This window comes from Martes martes (assembly GCF_963455335.1).
Source record: "Martes martes genome assembly, chromosome: 12".
NCBI lineage: Eukaryota > Metazoa > Chordata > Mammalia > Carnivora > Mustelidae > Martes > Martes martes.
Window position 1 is genome coordinate 43,930,694 of NC_137900.1, and position 22,917 is coordinate 43,953,610.

Here is a 22,917-nt window from a genome sequence, read left to right on the forward strand (position 1 = left end):
GGGGAGCCTGCTTCCCCCTCTCTCTCTGCCTGCCTCTCTGCCTACTTGTGATCTCTCTTTCTCTATCTTTTAAAAAAAAAAAAATTCTACTAACTGTGGCTTTTTTTTTTTCCCCTATTTTGGCTTGTTTAACAAGTGTGTGTGTGTATATTTCCTCATTTTGTCTTCACAACAGCTTAACTAGGAGACATATATTCCCACTGAAGGTTAGAGAGTCAGAGAGGTTTAATCAGGTGGTAGGTGAGGGAGCCAGACCCATAAAGAGTTCCATTGCTTCTTTTCTAGATGTTGAGGTAGAGCAGCAGCTGTAGTGAGTTGAGAGGTGTTAGTTATGGTCGGGGTAATACTAGGATAAGAGGTGAGTTGAGCCTAACCTCGGTGGAGTCAATAGCTAGAGTTCTGAGGGCTGGACCAGTGGCTCCCAAACTCAGTTTTGTGACAGCCTCATGTGTAACTGTGTCACAACTAATTTCTTGCCAATAGTCAAATATCAAAATTTGTAATCTATTAAGTCTTTTACAAAAGTAGTCCTATAGACCACAGTTTAAAAAAACACACAGAGTTTGATTTATTTTCTTGAATAGAAGAAATGTAGTAGAATTGCAGTTGGTGATAGAGGTGCACCCAAACGTGGGGATGCCTCTGGGAGTATATCCTACCATTTCATGCAAAATCACCTAGGTCTGGAGGGGAAGAAGAGATTGAGAAATTAGAGAATGGATTGTTCTGGAACAGTTGAGTTTTTCTGAGTTGACTGGTGTGAAGTGGTTAAATGTTTTGTTCTAAGATCATGCTGTAAATGGAATCAACTCCAGTGTCTAGGTGTTTGAATTCCTAGAGATTTAATTTGTGGTTATAGGCATACCTATTATTCTTTAATATTTTTAATAGCTCAGAACGCAGAACTTCAAGGAAAGGCAAACGAGATGGAGAAAGCATTCCAGACTTCCCAGCTGAAGTGGAAAGAAGAATGCAGAAGATTTGAACATGATTTGGAGGAGAGAGACAATATAATTCAAAGTTGCAATCGAGAATATGATTTACTTATGAAAGAAAAAAGCAGACTAGAGAAAACTGTACAGGTAAATTATTTTTTATTTTTATTTTTTAAAAGATTTATTTATATCAGAGAGTAAGAGAGAGCACTTGGGCGTGAGCTGGGGGAGGGGCAGAGGGTGAGAGAGAAGCTCACGTGAACTCCTTGCTGAGTATGGAGCTGGACGTGGGGCTCGATCCCAGGATCCTGAGATCATGACCTGAGCTGAAACCAAGAGTTGGATGCTCAACCGACTGAGCCATCCACCAGGTAAATTATTTTTATGAAATAATTTTTCTAGATTCATTGAAATATGTTACACATTATTTGAACTTATGCTTGGAAAGGAAAATATCTACCAGAAATCAAAGAAAATCTGATTTCCTTCTACCCACCCTCCCTCACTCCCTCTCTTCTTTCCTTTCAGGGGCATTTTTGTGGGTCTCTTTTGTAATATGCTTTAGCAATATATTAATATGTATGATGTTTTCTTTTGTGAAAAAGAGGTTGAGATCTCTGGTCAAACTAGAAGAACTCACTTATGTGAAAGTATCAGAAAATGAGAACCTCTTGTCCTTTAAGTTTAGCAGTATGAAAATTAGGAATTTTAGAAGTATGGGCACTAGATTTTGGTCTGAATATACAATAAATATGAAAAAATTATATATCTAATATGGATTTCATTATCTATGTAGAGTACATTCTATATAGATAAGACATGAAAAATATTTGATGACCTTTTACTGAAATTATTTGAGCTGTTTATTTTCCTATTTTTTGTTCTTTTTTTCTTTAACTCTCTAAAGTATGGTTTAACTTGAAGTTGCCAACCCCTTAAAAGATAGATTTTGAATTGCTTATATTTGTCATTATTTCTGAAGCACCAGTTTAAATAAAAAAAAAAAAACACATGATAGAAATGCTTTTATTTACCACTGGTGTATATGGGTTTTCAGAACTCTGGAGAAACTATCTTTATTAGAGGTAAGTTTACACAAGCATTTCCTAAATGTGAAAGTTTCAGTACAAGGTTCCATGGCATTGTCAGCAGATCTGATTTCCTCTATTTCAGACACAGTTTGTCTCTTCCTTTAGTGTTATGTTCCCAGGTCCTTGAACAGTGCCTGGTGTGTGCAAGCGTTCCCCCATCTGAATGGGGGTAGTTTAGGTGGCTCCAGGTGCTCCAAGTTCCTGGGCGGCTGTGTATCACCTTCCCCATGTAGAATGTCTAGAGCTACCAGGAAAGAAGCATAATGGCAGTGGCATTCCTTATAGTCAGTCAATCAGCCTGCACCTCAAGTTATAAAATCTGGCTGAGCTGCTTGATAAGAGAATTCTGCTTGATTTTATGCTACTGGCTTTGAGCTGATCTGCACAGACTAAGCAGGGGAATATAGGGTTCAATAGGTATCATACTATTTATCCCGAAGGGGGAAAAGCTCAACGCCCTTTGTGAAGACTTTACATTAGTGAAAATTGTAAGGGTAATATTCATGATGCAGATCCCAGCTACTGTTTATATGGACACTGAAGGCTTTCCCTCCTTCTCATATCAACCACACAGTCTTTCTCCTTGTGTTAATGGGAACTTAGTTTTAAAGGGGGCTTCTTGTTTTAACCAAGTTAGATCTTATAAATGTAGTACAACTAGGAAAACCCAAGAAGAAAAGTCTTTTGTAAGTATTATCTGTAGAACAAGAAATTAGTCATAGCCCAAACCTTAAAAATTTTTTGACTTTTAAGATGTTTAACATTTTAGTGTTTCCTTATCCTGATTTGTTGCACGAAATATCTTTCTTACCACTTTTGGTCAATACAGTGTACTCTGTGAGTTTTATATGTAAATTACCAGGGATAATCCAAACAGTTTGTTCATAGGTAATTAGAACTTCCCATATTGTCTACTTTACATAGAGATGTACATGTAGATTACATATAATCTACATTCTGATTATCAAAATATATTATAGTTCTATTAATGATTTTAACATAAATTATAATGAGTTTTAGCTACAGGTAGGGAGAACCCTTGGTACACTTGAATTGGGAATGAAGGAAGAAAGATGACTTTCATTGATCAAATAGTAAAGCAAGATTTTATTCGTATAAAGGAAGCGTTGGAAAAACATCAGCAGGAGAAGAATGAGATGGAGTCTCATATCAGGGAGACAGCACTGGAGGAGTTTAGATTACAAGCAGAACAATGGGAAGCAGAAAGAAGAGAGTTACAATTTATAGTACAGGTATTTTAAAAATAATGATTCAGTTCCTTAAATATGTCTTTTTACTGCTTATGATATTAAGTATTACATTAGTACAATAATTGGCTGGTTTACTCAACACAAAAATGATTCCTAATCTTTGATCTGTTGAAGGCCATGTTTCATTTGGGGTTACATGACAATATGGGCAACTGTTATGAGCAGATACTATCTGAGTTAGAGTTGGGTGACTTCTATTGCATAAATTATGTGATTTTTGAGACATATATACATTTGGTATTTTATTTTTTCAGTTTAAAATATGAGACTGTTCACAGCCTTTAATAGCATAAAGAAATAGAATGGTTGGCTTTTAGATATTAAAGGATGCTTATAAATTAATATAGCATAGTGATTTTTCAACTCTTTTTTTAAGAAGAGCAAATTTTTAAAAACTTTTTATTTAAAATGAATTAATGTATGATGTATTATTAGTTTCAGAGGTAGAGATCAGTGATTCATCAGTCTTATATAACACCCAGTGCTCATCACATCATGTGCCCTCCTTAATGTCAGTTACCCAGTTACCCCATCCCTGCCCCCGCCCCCCCCCCCCCCCCCGCCGCCCTGCTCCCCTCCAGCAACCCTCATTTTGTTTCCTATGATTAAGAGTCCCTTATGGTTTGTCTCCTTCTCTGCCTTTGTCTTGTTTTGTTTTTTTTCTCCCTTAAGAAGAACAAATTCTTTTTTTAGTTTTAAGATTATTTATTTATTTATTTATTTGACAGAGAGAGAGAGAGAGAAAGAGAGAGAGCACAAGTAGGGGGAGCAGCAGGCAGAGGGAGAGAGAAGCAGGTTCCCTGCTGAGCGAGGAGCTCTATCCCCAGACCCCAGAGATCATGACCTGAGTGAAACGCAGCTGCTTAATGACTGAGCTACCCAGGCATCCCAAGAAGAGCAAATTCTTAATCGTGTTCTATTTACTCCTTTTCCCCATCACACAGAATCCCCAAGCCTTCAGATAGTCTGGTTGGAAAATAACTGATTATACCCAACCCCCATTGTAAATGAGCAGATGGAGATTTATGATTTACTCAGATCATAGTCTGAGTAATTAATGTGGGAAGAGACTACCAGTCACCAGATTCTCATTTTGGTGTATTGTGCATTTTTTTCAGGAGATTACATGTAAATTAGTTTGAAAGAGAGAGAAGAGAAATTCAAACTGTTAATTCACTGACCAACTTAACTTAAAATTTAAAATAAATTTCCATAATTTCTTCTATTACTTATTTGGTGATAAGATATTTTCTCTGTATAAAACAAATTTAAATATAGCCTTTGTAGACTATAGGCAAGCAAGGTACACATTCTTCACAGAATGAAGAATGTCCATCTAAAATGAATTTTGGAGTAGTTTTATGTTAGAAACCACTCTGCAAGACAAAGGCAGCCCAAAACATGCAGAGAATAAGAGCCACCTTTTTGCTTTAAGAGTGAAAACAGTGGAAATATTGAATTCGTTATATATGTAAGTATTCAGAATACCAACAAATCCACAGCTTTGCCAAACCTTTGGTCTTGGATGTTGTTTTCTTACCAGTCATTCCATTTGTAGAATCTGGAAAGATATTATAGTCATTCTTTAGACCTCTTGGTATTCTTAGAGTCTGTTTGTAATTTGTATCCCTTTCTTTCTTTTTTCCTCTTTCCCTCCCTTCTTCCTTCCTTCCTTCCTTCCTTGTACATACTGAGTTTCTGCTATGGGTGCTGAGGATACAAAATTGATTAAGATCCTTGAAGATCTTAAAACAGAGAGACATGTAAAGAGAGAAATTGGAATATAATAAAAGTTTGAACAAAATGCTATGGGGTCATGAAAGAGAAATTGATTAAGTGCCTAGGAGATTGGGGAAATCATCACAGAATGGCTGACACTTGAACTGTTGTTGATAATTGTCTTAAAGTCTACCTGAAACAAACAAGTAAACATAAGTAAATGAAAATAACCTCTTCATTTCTGAACACTCAGAAATCTCCAGTGCCAATAGTCAGAAGCCCTAAACTTGTAAAATATGATTCAGAAGGCTTTATATTTAAATGTGGGAGTGATGTGATTTTAGATGCAGTTTCTTGGTCAATCCTATAAACCTTAGGCGAGACGTATGTGACTTTATATTATGAAATACTAAAGGAATAAAGTATCAGTCTTTTTTTTTTTTTAAGATTTTATTTTATTTTTTTTAAGTAATCTCTACACCCAGCATGGGGCTCGAACTCACAACCCTGAGATTGAGTCGCATGCTCCCCCAACCAAGCCAGCCTGGCACCCTGGTATCAGGCTTTAATTATTATGTATGGGAAAGAATAGGGAATATACTCCTTAGTTACTATGACCTTTTGTAAGATAATTTTTTAAAGTTTTTGTTTAAATTCCAATTAGTTAACATACAGTGTAATATTAGTGTAAGATACATTTTATTGTATTGTGTCACTGAAATGTTCAGAGCTCAGTCTCTCAATTTCCTGTCCTTTTAACATTAACAAAATAAAACCGTTTTTCCTTTTTAAAACAAGTTTAAGAAACTATTTGTATTTTTTTAGAAGTCTTTCTTTAAACAAGTCGAGGATAGATTGAAATTCTCTTCTCTGTTGGCTATTGATGGGTTTAGGTTTCCACCGTATAATTAGATGTTAGTATGGTATAGTGTTCTCTTTGTGTAACTCTCTAAGGGAATTCAGCTTTTAAAATACGTTAAAAAAAACCCTAAGTGAAATCCCATCTTTAACAGACAAAGCAGGTGTAGTATTTCTTTCATCTGGGCTTTAGAATTCAGTCCCACTATTAAAAAAAAATCTTAATTTTATGCTGTGTCTCTTTTCTTTCCTAGTAATTGAAAAGCTAAATAGAGGTGTACTTCTCTGGAATATTAATGGGAACGCTAGTGCAGTTACCTCATTTTAAAAAAGTATTTCTCATTTTTTAAAACGCACGCCTTCTTTTGATGAACATAAAAACTCCATGTCTTCCTTTAGCACTCTTTGAAATTTTAAAACAAATCAAAGCCAATTTAATTTAAAAACAAAGTATTTATATTGATTTTGAAACACATATTCTTATTTTTTTATCTCTACTTATTAAATTTTTAACTTAAAATAACTGTTTGTTGTGTTTTTATTTATTTTTTCTTCATTCCTGCTCTAGCTATGGGAATTTTGAGGATGCTTTACTTGCTTTTGTTTTTAAGATTTTATTCATTTATTTGACACAGAGAGCATTAGCATGGGCAGGGAGGGAAAGGGAGGAGCAGAGGAAGAAGGAGAAGCAGGCTCCCCACTGAGCAGGGAGCCCCACATGGGGCTTGATTTCAGGACCCCAGGATCATGACCTGATCCGACCTGAGCCGAGGACAGTTGCTTAACCGACTGAGCCACCTAGGGGCCCCTTCAGTGTGTAATTTATCAGTAGGATTGAGGGCTTTTAGAAGATGTATATTTTTTCGTATTTATCTTGTTCCCCAAATTCTAGAACTCAACCAGGGAATAAAATGATCCTTTCCTCCTTCATCGACTAAATTCAGTTTAAGTGTCTAGTGATAAAGGGATGGCAGAGTCTGTAATGGCAAAACACACGAGGAATGTAGACTGAAAATAACAACATAACACTGAAAAGGAGGGAGAGTGGGGATGCAGTAAAGAAGGTATCAGGGCAGGCTTAGGCCTCAGTAGGCCAGATGTTAGGGAGTGGAGGGCAACGTGTGGAAGAATGACCCCATAGGCACAGTTATGATCTAGGGACAGCTTGGAGGAAGCTCCACTGGGAAGGAAGTATTTCAGAAGTTTGCCTGAAATGGTCTAGAGCGGCAAGGAGCATTTCTTTGCGGTTACCTAGGAAACTGCCCACTGGTGCCCTGTGTAAGCGAGCGGCATAGACAGTGACTCGGGCGCTGGGTATACTGCCTTGTTTCCAATCAGGAAATAGCTTTATAGTCAGTTCGTAAAATGACTATATATTGTGCTCACTGTAAAAAATGCTCTCATTTAGGGAAACTTAAAAGCAAAAATGAAGGTCCTATGACTCCCCTTCAAATCCCACTCCTTATCTAAGGGGATATAAACATTTATCACTGTATTACATAAACAGAATTCTATTTCTCATTGTGTTTGGTATCCATCTTTTGACATCCTTATATTATTCTTATAGTGTTTGCATGGTTTTCTGCCATGTGGACGTTCCCAATATGTATTGAGGAATCCCTTATTGAAAGACATTTTATTTCCTTCAAACATTTTTTGCTCTCATCGAGATTTGGGGTGCCTGTCTGGCTCAGTCCGTAGGGCATGTGACTCTTGGCCTTGGGGTTGTGAGTTCATGCCCCGTGTCGGGTGTAGAGCTTACTTTATAAATTCTTAAAAAGATTTTATTTATTTATTTGAGAGAGAGAGAGAGACAGAGAGCATGAGAGGGAGAGAGAGCAAGCACGAGCAGGGGGAAGTACAGAGAGAGAGGGAGAAGCTGATTCCCCACTGAGCAGGAAGCCTGATGCAGGGCTGTCTCCTAGGACCCCAGGATCATAACCTGAGCCAAAGGTAGACATCCAACCAACTGAGCCACCCAAGCACCGCGAGCTTACTTTAAAAAAAAGAGAGAGAAACAAACAAAACGGAAGAAATGATTCACTAACATTCCTGGCCATATCTTTGAGCTGTAGGACAAGTGATTGAACTGTGTAAATGCCTAATGTGTCACTGCTTAGTGTGCAAGCTTATGGATTCATCATGATCGGTACTATAAAGTTAGTACCAGTTTACATTTTGTGGCTGCGAACACTATTTCTTTTTGTAGAACTGTGCTGGCTTTGGGAATTTCAGGAGATAAGCATGTACTAGGTTGGGGTGGTAACTAGCTAAATTGATACATTTTGTAAGGTAGGGAGGAGGACTACTTTAGCTCTGATAGGTTTCTAACCAAACTTTTGTAATTCTTCAGACCTAAAAACTGTATTTTGGAGTCTTAGTCTTTATATGAGTACATATAAAAAATTATAGTTTGGGGGCTATGTTTCTGCAATATGTGGACAGAAAGCAAGTTTATTTTCTAGTAGCGGAATGTGGTTTCCTGTGATTGTCAGTCAGTTCAAAGCCTCATTTTAAAATATTTTAAGTTCAACACCTCCCTCTAGTGGATAAAGGAAAAACTCCTTCAATTTCCATTGTCCTTAATGATGATTGTGTTACACACCCACACACACATCATACTTACTTTTTCACTGTCAGGATCCCGGTAGCTTTTTGTTTTATTACAAAATAAATTCTGTGACAAAATTTCTAAACCTTTATTTGCAAGGAGGGAAATTATTCTTGATATATAATTGCATGAACTATTTTATAACTCTTTTGGAATTTTCTTGTATGTTATTTATAAAGCACCCCAGTCTTGGATTGTGTTGATAAAACCATAAACTTAAAACGAATATTTCAACATACAAAAAATAGCAGGGGTTAATATGACCAGTACCCGGCATCATGTACCATACCATTAAATACTAATATTTACCATCAAGATCATGTTTGTCATATTTGTTTCAGAATTAAAAACAGACAAGCAATAAATTGTTGCATTATTAAGACTGACTATTCTGAATTACTTCATTATCCCACCATCACTCTATTCACAAAAGATACCAGTATTCTGAAGTTATTTATGAATCAATACGGAATTGTTTTATTTATCATAGCTTTAGAGGAAGTCTTGATATCTGCCAAGACAAGTTCCCCTCTCCATATTTTTTTTTAAACAGATTTTACTTATTTATTTGACAGAGACACAGCAAGAGAGAGAACACAAGCAGGGAGAGTGGGAGAGGGAGAAGTAGACTTCCTGCTGAGCAGGCAGCCCGATGAGGGGCTTGATCCCAGGACCCCGGGATCACGACCCCAGCTGAAGGCAGCTGCCTAATGACTGAACCATCCAGGCACCCCCCCATCTTCTTAATATTTGTTTTTTAATGGGAGAGGAGAGTTATTCTTAACCTTTTAATCTCCCATATAAGTTTGAGGTTTAGTTTGTAATATTCCACTCAGAAACTTGGCGAAATTTTGATTGGAATTGGGTTGGATTTTAAGGTCAGTTTGGCATAAAGTTGACAGCCTTAATTTCTTCTGTTTTCCATCCTTTTATATATTTTTTCTGTTTCCTGGGAGATTTCTCCAATTTCATGTTGGAACTTTTCTACTGAATTTTCATTTCTTCTTTTGGGTTGTTAACTTTCCCGAGCTCTTGCTTGTTCTTGGACTATACTTTCCTTATAGTAGGCTCTTTCTTGTCACATCGTTATACATTTTTTTTTCCTTGAGATGAAAACTTTAAAGATTTTTTCCCTTAGCAACTTCCAGATATACAATACAGTATTGTTAACTAAAGTCGCCGGCTTGTACTTAACATCCCCAGAACTTACTGTCTTATAGCTTTTGACTACCTTCACTTATTTCTCCCATTCCCCGCCCTCCAGCTCTGGCAATCACCAGTCTGATCTCTGTTTCTGTGAGTTTGGTTTCTTTCGATTCCACGTGTCAGTGAGATTACACAGTTTTTACCTTTTCCTGTCTGATTTATTTCACTTCGCTTAATGCCCTCAGAATGCATCAGTGTTGTCACAGATGGCAGGATTTCCTTCCTTTTTTATGGCCGAATACTATTCCACTATGTATATGTGTGTGTGGGTGTGTAACATTTTGTTTATCCATTCATCTATTAATGGACACTTAGGTTGTCATATCTTGGCTATTGTATTGAGAATACTGATTTTCAAGGCTATTAGGAGCTGGTGGAAAGGGGCATGGATTTGGGGCAAGTTAAAATGCTACCAAGTTCACCATTCTTACAGAGATTCAGCTGATTTTCTTGAATAAGTGCTTATTGATAAGATTATTGCAAGCCTATGGTTAATTTCCAGTCATAAAGAATTTGATTTTGGCCTTTTTAATTTTTATTTTTATTTTGCCAGTGTTTTTGCTGCTTTTATGGAGGGAAGAATTTTTGGCTGTCCTTACTTTGCCATTCTGAAATTGCTTCTGTACTCTGAAGATATTTTGAAGGTTTATTCTCTCTCTCTCTGTTTTTTTTTAAAGATTTTATTTTTTTTATTTGACAGAGAGTGTGCATGAGTGGGAGGGACAGAGAGAGAGGGAGAGAAAATCCCAACCAGACCCTGCACCAAGCCTGGAGCCTGACATGGGGCTGATCCCAGGATCCCAAGACCACAACCCCAGCTGAAACCAAGAGTCAGATGCACAACCAACTGTGCCACCCAGGTGTCCCTTAGAATGGAAAACTTATTTTATTTTTAAAAATTTTAATTTATTTATCTATTTGACAGAGAGAGAGAGAGATCACAAGTAGTCAGAGAGGCAGGCAGAGAGAGAGGGGAAGCAGGCTCCCTGCTGAGCAGGAAGCTCTCTGCCTGCCTCTCTGCCTACTTGTGATCTGTCTGTCAAATAAATAAATAAAATCTTAAAAAAAAGACAAAACAAAACTGTGAGTGCTGGCTGCTGGCACACTTTTGCTGTGTTGTCCAGGATTGCTCTTATCTGTGCTAGTTTAAGGATTGAAAATGTGTGAGGAGATGAGTTTCTGTATATTAAGATGTTTCCATTACCTGAAGAAAATTATTCTTAAGAGTTCATGGGTAGTCAGCTACAGAGTGGTAATCTCATGAGTGAGGGGGTATGGAGAGAAGGAATTACGTGAAGTTTTGTTCTTCATCCTTTGACTGTGGACGGTACTGCCTGGTGCTTTCCAAGTTAGAGTCTTTTATAGAGAATTGTATTTGGTGCTTGGGACATTCTCAGTCATCTTCTGATGATACCTTTTGAATGGCTGGCAATACTTGAAACCATTTTGGAGCCGTATGTGCATGTCTGTCCTGGAATAAGATTGTGCTGGTGAAGGAAGGTGAGAAAGGAGCTTGCCTCAGAGACCTAAGTGGGAACAATGAATGTAGACATTGACCTGTGGAAAATACTTGGATATGCGTGTTAACTTCCTGTTTGAACTTTCATAACATTCAACTCTGATTTCTGAGTTTATTTGGGAAGGGAGATTGAGAGATTTCAGTAGGACACTACCTGATGTTATTTTTCTTCCAATAATACAGCAAAGATTTGAAAACTTGAAAACTGAAAGAAATGAAACACAGCCATCTAGTGGATGCAACTCAAAGAGCTATAACCATAGTTAAAGTACCAAGAGCTCACATAAAAACTCAAGGGCCATTATCAGGCATTCAAGCTAATCACTTCTCACACAAAGGAGCAATGTACATCTGTATTACAAAATATTTAAAAATTTTAATGAGCAGGGAAAACATTATAAATGGCATTTGGACTACAGCATTATGTAAATACCCTCAGAGGTCAATTGAACTAGCATAACGTTATAGTATGTTTTATACATTTTCAACCGTAACGTGTTAACTAGAGCTCTAAAATTGTAAAACTCCCATAATTCTTTTTTAAAAATTTTATTTTTAAGTAATCTTTGCATTCAGCCTGGGGCTCAAACTCACGACCCTGAGATCAAGAGTTTGATGCTGTACCAACTGAACCAGCCAGGTGCCCCCAAATTATAAAACTCCAGTCGTGCTTTTTTGAATATGTGTATATTCGAAACATTGCTGGAATATCTAGATCTCTTTTGCCTATGAGAGCAAGTGTCTATAAGATCCTTGAACAACATGGGTTTGAACTGTATAAGTCCATGCATTTTTTTTCAATGAATATGTAGGAAGGCTTTTTAGAGATTTTGGACAATCTGAAAAAACTTGGAGATGAACTGTGTAGCCTAGAAATACTGAAAAAAATTAAGAAAAAGCTAAGTACTATAAGAATACAATACATAATACGTATAAACATAGAAAATACGGGTTAATTGACTGTGTTATCAGTAAGGCTTCCTATCAACAGTAGGCTATTGGTAGCCAAGTTTTTGGGGAGTCAAAAGTTATATACAGATTTTTTGACTGCTCATGGGTGGGTGTCCCTAATCCTCATATTGTTCAAGAGTTAACTGTATAAATTAACCTATTTTTGTGGTTGAAGCACAGGTGTACTCACTGTCTTCTATGAAATACGTTTTTATCATTGTTGGCTTATAAACTGTATTGATGCAAAAATGAATTACTTTCCAGGAGCAAGATAATGCCGTACAAAATATGCACAAGAAGGTAGAAAAATTAGAAACTGAGCACATGGACTGCTCTGATCTTCTGCGGCGACAAACAAGTGAACTCGAATTTAGCACTCAACGAGAAGAACGTCTTAGAAAAGAATTTGAGGTATATTTTCTCATTCTTTTAAAACATATATATGTTGTCCAGTTAGTAATTTAAGGTCAGAAAAAGTTTTACTCTGCTATCAAATATAAAACTTTTTTTTTTCAGCATTTATTTGTATTGAATATCTGGCTTCTTTGAAAACTTTATATTTGAGTAAATTATATTTTGCCCCTAATTTTTAAAATTTATCCATTTTTAACAGTTAATTCCCATGGAATATTTGGAAAGTTTGAGGGTAATTGTTTACATGATAAGATTGAGGAAGCAACTCAGGAAAAGATTTTGTACACATAATATTAAATTCTAATTTTGTAGATTGGATCATATACTAACTGCATGGTTTTGTGGAATGCATTTCAGGTGAGACTTTAGATGGGAAAGAAGCATCAAGTTACAAATGAAAGTTATCATTTTGATGAGAGAATGGTACAATCACTTTAATTTTGAGAGAAATCTATTTGTTAATTCTTCTTTTTAAACTTTCCTTTTGTTTATGGGAAATTAAGTATTTCAATAGGTAAAGAAGATTTGTCTTAAACATAATTTATAATTGTAATTAGGTAAATAAACATTTATAAGGAGAATTCAGTGATAAAATCCAGAGCTAATCCAGTTAAACTCACTGCTGTCATTTAACATTGTTCTGGAAGTTTTAGCCAGAGAAGTATAGCAGCAGTAAGAAGTACAGCTGCTGGAAAGAAGGAGGCATGACTCTTAACCTTTCAGATGATGCACTTATACTGTGAATAGTCAAGAAAATCAACTTCAGAATTATTGACACTGGTAAGAACATTCAGTAAGGAGGCCAGGAAGAAAAAAAAAGTAACAATTTTATTTACATTCTTACATTCCAGCAATAGTCAGAGAATAAAACATGTAAAAAATTTTCTTCAGCACCGTGACAAGAATAGGAATATAATTAATTATAGACACATTAAAAAGTTACCATATTTAACTGAGAGTCTTCAAAGAAAATGGTGAGACATTTTGGAGACACTCAGCACTAAAAAGGTATGAATCCTTCCTAGATTATATTATGGGTTAAAACAGTTCCAATAAAAAACTCAGTGGAATTATTTTGGGAATAAAGTTTCAGATATTCATGTGAAAGACTAAAGAGCTACTACACAAGAGTCTCTCATACATTTTTAAAAAGATTTTATTTGGGGCACCTGGATGGCTTGGTTGTTCAGTGTCGGCCTTCGGCTCAGGTCATGATCCCAGGGTCCTGGGATGGAGTCCCACGTCGGGCTCCCTGCTCAGCAGGGAGCCTGCTTCTCCCTCTCCCACTCCCCCTGCTTGTGTTCCCTCTCTCGCTCTCTCTCTCTCTGTGTCAAATAAATAAAATCTTAAAAAATATTTTATTTACTTGAGGGAGAGAGAGAGAGAGAGCACGTGAGTGCGAGCACCTGAGAAGGGGAAGGGGCAGAGGGAGAGGCAGAGAATCTCCAGCCGAGTCCGGTCTTAGCATGAACTCCAATGTTGGTCTCCATCCCACAACCCTGAGATCATGACGAAAGCTGAAACCAAGAGTTTGATGCTTAACCGACTGAGCTACCCAGGAGTCCCTAAAATATTTTGATAAGAGAAATGAGTGGAGACTTACTATATCAGAGGTTAATATCTATTATAAAGCTTTAGTAATATATCAGTGGTGTTTTTTTCCTTGTATGCAACAGAAACCAGCTTTGGCTAACTTTAATAGGGAATTCACTGGAGGAATATGGGAATCACATTTGTGATTAGGATGAAAGCTGGGGAATCAGACTCAGAAATGAATCCCAGAGCATCCCCAGATGTCTTGGGAACAGAAATGATGGAGGAAGTTAGGATGAATTGATATTAGTAATTTTTATTTTATTTGTTTACCAGTAACAATTGGTATCATTCTTTTTGTCACTTTAGGATTCAAATCCCAAAGAGAAAATATTCAATTGAAAGAGGTAGTTTGCCCCAAATAAATCTCTCTCAATTCTGCTAAAATTAAAGCCCCCCCAAAAGAAATTTTTTTCTTTTTTTTTAATTAATTAAAAATTTTTTAATTAACATATAATATATTATTAGCCCCAGGGGTACAGGTCTGTGAATCGCCAGGTTTACACACTTCACAGCACTCACTGTAGCACATACCTTCCCCAATGTCCATACCCGCGCCCCCCCCACCACCCGCAACCCTCAGTTTGTTTTGTGAGATTAAGAGTCTCTTATGGTTTGTCTCCCTCCCGATCCCATCTTGTTTCATTTATTCTTTTCCTATCCTCAAACCCCCCATTGCCTCTCAACTTCCTCAAATCAGGGAGATCATATGATAATTGTCTTTCTCTGATTGACTTATTTTGCTCAGCATAATACCTTCTAGTTCCATCCATGTCATCGCAAATGGCAAGATTTCAAAAGAAATTTTTATAAAGAAAATTCAGTTTCTGGTACCAAAAGAAGGGGAAAAGAGATTGTTGAGTGGCCAAAAAGTACATAACTCTAAGGCCAGATTTTCAATGGTTCAGATTGAAAGGCCAGTAGTAGACTTGTAGAATATATATAAAATCTAGTATATTAAGATACCACTTTAAATTAATGAGGATAGGAAAGATTATTCAATCATCTTGAAACATGGTTAACTATTTAACTATTTGGTTAACTATTTAACTAAAATAAAATTAGATTCCCAGCTTACATCATATTGTAAAATAAGTTTCAGTTGGATTAAAAAGAGTAAAAATATTAAAAGCTGATAAAGAAGAAAAAAACTTGAAGCGTTTTTTGCTCTCTGAGTCTAGTATGACTTATTATTAATCATAAAAGCAGAGGAGCAAAATCAACAGATTTATAGCTTTGACTAGGAGAAATTAAAGTCATATATATGTACATTCTCCACTTCAAATAAAATAAAAAGACAAACACGTGAGAAAAATATTTACAGCAAAGGGTAGATCTGTCTCTATCTCTACATCTCTTTATCCAAATTCCCCCCCCCTTATTTGGTAAGAAAAAGGAGAAAACCTTTATGAAAAAAGATCTACCAAGGACTTCAAAGAAGATGTGAAAGATGTTCAGATGAATAGCAAACATACGAAAAATGCTTGACGTCAGAAAGGCTATAACAGTCATGATACCAAGACTAAAGAAAAGGTAGCACCCAGTGTCAGTGAGGGAGATGTTAAAAGTTGTCTGGGTCTTGCGCTGACAGGGCAAATGGATAAAGCCTTCCAGGAGCTGTGTTTGGCAAATTTATGTGGTCTTCATCAGAAAATCATCACACCCTTTGAGGCTTCTGGCTCATGGCTCAGCCATCACCTGGGACTTCATTGTCCTCCGCTGGATCTCCTGTTTCCTAGGTCCCTGTGTGTTTTTTATGCCAGTGGCGTATGTAGTCTAGTAGCTGCTAAAGAAAGGGTATATGAGAGCTCAGTTTTAGCTGATCTTGTGTTTCTGAGCGTGATTTTTATGAATAAAGTATTAGAGTAGATATAATTTGGCCAAATATAGAATTTTAGGTTTAAAGTCATTTTCTCTTAATATGTGAAGGTCTTACCTTCCTCGTTCCCAGGCTCTTCTGTTGCTGTTGAAAGGCCTAATGTTATTCTGGTTTGTATTTCTTTGCTGGTGATCTTCCTCCCTCATTCTTGTCATCTCTGTAAGTTTTCTTGGTCCTCTGTTTTTTTCAAACTTCTTTTTTAAATGGAAAGCTTTAAACAAACACATTTTAAAAAGTGAACAGAATAGTATAACGAACCTAATGTATCCATCACCAGCGTCAACAATGATCTATATATGGCTAATATTTTATCATTTATGTCCCCATTCACTTTCCCTTCTCCCATATTTATAGTGAAATGAATCCCAGTCACAGTATTTTAACTATAAATATTTATTACAATTTAAAAAAAATGAGGGGTCTTTATTTAGAGTCACATTTTCAATATTAAAACTAAATTAACAGGAACATCACTTAATACAATCAAATATCCAGGCTTTATTCAAATTTCAGATTGTTCCACGATTTGATATAAATGGTGTAAATGTGTATAAATGCAGTTTGAGTCAGAATTCCAGTTACACATTACAATTGGTTGATATTTTTTTTCTCTCTCTTTTAAAGAAGATTTTATTTATTTATTTGAGAGAGAGAGATTGTGTGCGTGAGCTGGGAGAGGGACAGAGGAAGAGGGAGAGAGAGAAAGAGAGCACACTCCATACTGAGCTCAGAACCCTACGCAGGACTCGATCTCATGACCCTGAGATCACGACACCAAGATCACCACTGGAGCTGAAACCAAGAGTCTGTTGCTCAAACTACTGAGCCATCCAGGCACTCTAGTTGATATGTCTCTTAAATCTCTTTTAATCTACAGATTCTTTGTCTATAGCTTTCTTTTTTCCTTATTTTTGCGAGGACACCAAGTTATTTGTGCCATAGAGTTCCCACTGACTCTGCAATTGCAGGACATCAAATATAAATAATGTTTCTTAGTATACATCTTTTTAAATTCATGGTGACCATTTTAGTTAGGAAATGCATGCCCTTCATTTGGAGGAATTCTCTTGCATTATTCTCTTGTGTAATTTTTTTCCTCAGGGCTTTCACTGTTCTCTCTCTCAGGCTTTTATTATTCAAGTGTCAGATCAACTGAATCGATGGTTTACTTCTTTTGCCTTTCTGTTGTCTTTCTCTTTGTCTTTTTGTTGTGGCTTCTTGGGACATTTCTTGACTTGACTTTCTAATTTTCTTATTGAATATTTTCCTTTTCATTTTTAATTTCTGAGAGCTCTTGTTCTCTGTACTGTTTTTTTTTTTTTAAATAGCATCCTGTTCCTATGACTACTGTATTCATTTGTTTGTTCAGTAAGTATTTATGGAGAGTATTAGGCACACTTTTGGGTGCTTGAGGCATTAGCAGCGAACAAAACAAAGTCTCTTCCCTCTTTTTTTTTTTTTTTAAGATTTTATTTATTTATTTGACAGACAGAGATCACAAGTAGGCAGAGAGGCAGGCAGAGAGAGAGGAGGAAGCCAGCTCCCTGCTGAGCAGACAGCCCGATGTGGGGCTCGATCGCGGGGCTCGATCGCGGGGCTCGATCGCGGGGCTCGATCGCGGGACACTGGAATCATGACCTGAGCTGAAGGCAGAGGCTTTAACCCACTGAGCCACCCAGGCGCCCCATGTCTTCCCTCTTGAAGCTGACGCTCTAGTCAGGGAGAATCATACATTAAATGAAACAAAGCATGATAAGCCCTGTGGAGAGTAATAAAGCAGACTAGGGTTGGGGTTCTTGGGTGGCTCAGTCGGTGGAGTGCCTGACTCTTGGTTTCAGCTCAGGTCATGATCTCAAGGTCGTGAGATCGAGCCTTGTGTCGGGCTCCATGTTCAGCCGAGTGTCTGCTTGTGATTCTCTCCCTCTCTCTTTGCCCCTCCCTCCAACTCTCTCTCTCTCGAATAAATAAATAACTCTTAAAAAATAAAGCAGACTAGGGGAAGTAATGAGTGATGAGACAGGTTGGTTACCCTTTTATGTTAGTGGTCATAGAGGGCTGACTTGATAAGATGGCATTTGAATAGAGACCCAGAGAAGGAAAGGGACAGCCATGTGGATTTCTGGAGGAGGAGCATTTTAGGTAGAAGATATAGAAAGTGCAAAGGCCATGAGATGTGAGTGTGCTTGGAAGGTTTGAGGAATAGCAAGTAGGTCATTGCGACTGAAATGGAAAGGCTAGTAGGATAGACAGAATGGTAGGCAGATTTTACAGTCTTGATGATCTTCTGTAATTCATTGTAAGCACTTTGAGTGAGATGAAAGCCATTGGAAGGTTTTGAATGGAGGCCTGACATGCTTCCTGTTTTCTATTTTAAAAGCATCATTCTGTATATTCTTTGGAGAATAGATTGTAAGAGACCATTTAGGAGACTATTATATTTACCTTGATGAGATATATAGTGTAGAGGAGTTTGGATTTGTATGTATTTTAGAAGATAGAACCAGTAGAATTTGCAGATCAATTGGACTTGGCTTGTGAGAAAAAAGGAGGGAGTAAAGGATAACACCAAAGATTTTGCCATGAGCAAATGGGCGAATGGCATTGCCATTTACTCAACTGGCAAAGAAGGCAAGTGGCATAGATTTGGGAGAGGTCAGGAATTTGCTTTAGGTATGTTACATTGGCATGCCTGGTAGCCATTCACATGGAGATGTGGAGTAGACAGTTGAATACCAGTATGGAGCTTCGGGAAGCATTACTGTAGGATGATAGGGAATTATGGCAGATGTTTCATTGCAGAATTTGAATGTCATAATCTGTAGGTCTTCTCTGCGTTTCTCTAATTTCTGCAGAGTGCTCTGCTATTTTGTCTTTGGTGGTTATAACATGGAAGAAGGACATGGAGAAAGAATCTGCATATCATACTGTTCGGTACCCAGACTTTCCCCTGGTTTCAGCCTTGTGTACCCCTTGCCCCTCACCCCCGCTCTGTGTATCCCTGTGTGTAACCTCTGGTTCAGATTCACATCTTCCAGATAATAAACCTCCAGTTTGTGTAGTGGTTAAGAAAGGGTTGTTGTTTGGCTGCTTGGCGTGGAGGTGGGCATCTGGAGGTTAAACTTCTCATACTGATGGTATTAAAATATCTTTATTAAGATATAATTTACATGCTATAAATTTACCCATTTATAGTGTACAATTCAGTGATTTTTAGTGTACTCATAGAGTTGTGCAACCATCACCACAATCAATTTTAGGACAATTTTATCAACTCAGGAAAAAACCCCATACTATTAGCGGTGACTCTTCTGTTCCCCCATCTCTCTCAGCCCTAAACAACTGCTAATCTGCTTTCTGCCTCTATAGGTTTGCCTATCCTGGACATTTCCTATTAATGTAATCATACAACATGTGGGCTTTGTGGTTGACTTTTTTCAGTTAGCATGTTTCCAAGATATCCATGTTGTATCAGGTATAAGGACTTCATTCCTTTTTAGTACTGAATAATATTCCACTGTATTATATACCACATTTTGTGTGTCCATTTCTCAGTTGATAGGCATTTGTGTTGTTTTCACTTTTCAGCTATTATGAATAATGCCTCTGAACATTTGTATATGGGTTTTCATGTGAACATGTTTTCAATTCTCTTGGGTCTATACCTAGGAGCGGAATTGCTAGGTCATGTGTGTCATTCTGTGTTCAATTTTTTGAGGAACTCTCGGACTATTTTAGACAGTGGTGCACTGTTTTACATTCCACCAGCAATGCATGAGGGTTCCAGTTTCTCCAGGGCCTCACCAGTACTTGTTACAATCAGTTTTTTCAATGATAGCCTCCCTAGTTGGTGTATGATGGTATGTCATTTTGGTCTTGGCTTTCATTTCTCTAATGACTAATGATGTTGAATACCATTTCATATGCTTATTGGCCATTTGTATGTTATTGGAGAAATACCTATTACGATTCACTGTCCATTTTAATGGGTTGTTCGTACCATGTGAATATAAGATGTTAATAATAGGGGAAACTTGGTGTGGGGTGTATAGGAACTCTCAATAATAATGCCAAGCATGAACTTGGCAAAGGTAAAATGACTCACACTCTTAAAATACATGGCCTAATTTTATGTAAAGTCGGAGAAAAAATAAAAGACTAGATTATATTCTACATAATATTTTTAGTTTATCACTTGTGATGAACATTTTTTTAGGCCAGTAAGTTCAGGAATGTATCATCATTTAAAAATATTATGTGGTGAGTTGCTTGGACTCTTGATTTCAACTCAGGTCATGATCTTAGCATCTTGAGAACGAGCCCTGCATCAGGCTCCACTCTGGACATGGAGCCTGCCTGAGATTCTCTCTCTTCCTTCCCTCCCTGCCCGTCTTCTTTGCTTGTGCACATAAGTGAGCATATGTTACTCTGTCTCTGAAAAAAAAATGTTGTAAATGGATAGCCCATTAAAAAATTAGAGTAAAGTCAGAATATACTTAGAATTAAAAATCTCATTTAGAAGTCACTTTTAGGATGCTATGCAACCTTATGATCATCACTAAATGCATTTTAATTCCTTACAGGTTTGAAGAAGTACTAGGTAACAATGATTTCTTTTTCACTGATAAAATTCTTATTAAGCCAGTTTTGACTGAATTGAGGAAATGTCTAATGTCTAAACTTTAGGATTTATTTTTGGATAATTCAATATTGATTTTTTTTCTTTGTAAAATATTTGCCCCAATTTCTCTTCTAATTGATTGATGTTATAAACATCAAATTGTTTTAGACTAGTTTTACTTTGTGGTTCTTCTTAGCTGCTCTGTAATTACTTTTGGTAATACTGGGTCTCTGCTTTTAGAGAATTTGAAGCTTTGAAAGGTAGTCCAGGTGTTCTCAATTTTTATTCTATTTATAGGAATTTTGTAAGTGGACTTGTATAGTCCTCTGACTCATTTATAATTCTTCATATGTAGACACCTTTCAAAATTTTGCTTTACGGCATGCCTGGGTGGTTCATTCAGTTAAGTGTCTGCCTTCGCCTTAGGTCATGATCCCAGGATCCTGGGATCGAGTCCTGCATCAGGTGCTTTGCTCAATGGGGAGCCTGTTTCTTCCTCTGCCTACTGCTCTCCCTGCTTGTGCTCTCTCTCTCTGAGAAATAAACAAAATCTTAAAAAATTTTTTGCTTTAAAAAAAAATTTTTTTTTTTTTTTTGCTTTATATTTAAGTGAATGTATCTTGTCTTGGCTCTTGGCCAGATGATGACACAATGAAAGAGAAGTTAAAGAGGATTTTATGCTAATTTTGCATTCAGTTGTGGAAGCATTAACTACTAGTAATTCTAGGGACTTAAGTAACTGTCAGTGGTATTCTTAAAAAAAGAATTACTATAAGATACATGAAATATAAGGATTAATATGAAACAAATGAGATAATAATGTTAATAAGGATAATAGAGGAAAACTGTTAATGTTTTAATTTAATAGAACACATTATTTAATGTCAGTAATATCAGAGTAAAGCAACTAACATAATAGACATGTAGCCCAATCAATGTTTTAAATTTTAGTGCAGCTTTTTAACAGTTGCATTTCATGAAATGGATTTCTTAATGTGCCTGGACCAAAGCTGTATGTTTGTGTGTGTGTGTGTGTAGTATAAGATATATAAATATATAATATATAAAATATATGAATAAATATACAAGTATATATTATATTTTAATAAGCATACACATAAATTTTTATAAATATTTATAAATAAATATATAAAATTTATATAATAAATATATATAAATATACATATAAACATATATAAATATATATGATTTGTATTTTTAAAAAATCTGATAAACTGTATACCATTGTGTGGCTTAATCATCTTAACATGGATCAATGGTTTCTTAGATTTAAAAAAAGAAAGCAAACTCCCAATCCAATTTTATAAATATGGTGCTGGATACCACAGAACCAAGGGAAAAGTGAACTGGAAAAAGAAATATCTGTGGCTTTTATAAACCTCTTTACAACTAGGGGAGGTTTTTTTTTTTGTTTGTTTTTTTTGTTTTTTTTTTATCATGGGAAATAAGCTTAACTCAATAAGAAAAGAGAAAAGAGAAGATGCAAACCTAATAGTAAGGACTGAGGAATCTTGTGAAGATTACAGGGGAGAGAGGACTGGCTGCAAATAAATTCTGAATTGCTTCTGTCAGTCATGTTCTGTATTACAGTAACGAAAGCAGGGTAGAATGTAGCTTTTCCCTCTGTACGTAGGCTATACTCAAGTGAAAAAGGAAAAGAAAAATGACTCACATTTCCTCTTGTCTGTGAAGCCAGCCTCATCTGATTCCATTTGTTCAAGCCACCATGTGTTTGTAGGAATTATTTTTCAACACCTATTTGTGTTGATTACTACTTACCAAGTGGGTAAATGATGAAATCACCTGGGTTATATAATTGTGCTTAGAAGTATTAGATATTTTTGTATTTATGTTTATAACGGACTTTAAAATAGGGAGTTTATTATTAAAAATTTTGTTAAATACTGAAGTTTTTGTTGTCAGGAGAGCTAAAGACAATTTTTAGAGAGGCTAAATTGATTTATGGCAAGAATTTGTGTCCTGTAAATTCTGAAATTTCCTATTTTCATTTTTTATGGTTCCTTTCATTATACCCAATAGTAATAAAAGCTCTTTTTTTCCATTACACTGTTTTACAGTCTGGGTGATAGACTTCATTATTCATTCCTGGTAAATAAAAATTTGCTGTATTCTCCAGTTTATACCTCTAGTCAGGTTGTCTCAGATGTCTGTTCTGAAACTGTTAAAGCCCTGATTGTTGCTGCCCTCACTGACTAGCCTTGAGGTTAACT

At 36.4% G+C, this 22,917-nt stretch overlaps 1 protein-coding gene across 2 annotated transcripts in view; it reads left to right on the plus strand.

The window, feature by feature from the left end:
- The window catches only part of CCDC171 (coiled-coil domain containing 171), a 295,661-nt gene that overhangs the window by 35,966 nt on the left and 236,778 nt on the right, over positions 1-22,917 (plus strand). The window contains exons 5-7 of one of the 2 annotated variants that reach the window (XM_080819723.1): positions 892-1,082; positions 3,148-3,279; positions 12,426-12,572. In XM_080819723.1, coding sequence (XP_080675849.1) covers positions 892-1,082; positions 3,148-3,279; positions 12,426-12,572 — 470 coding nt within the window. The remainder of the gene's footprint in view (positions 1-891; positions 1,083-3,147; positions 3,280-12,425; positions 12,573-22,917) is intronic. The other variant, XR_013967748.1, reaches the window with a different exon arrangement.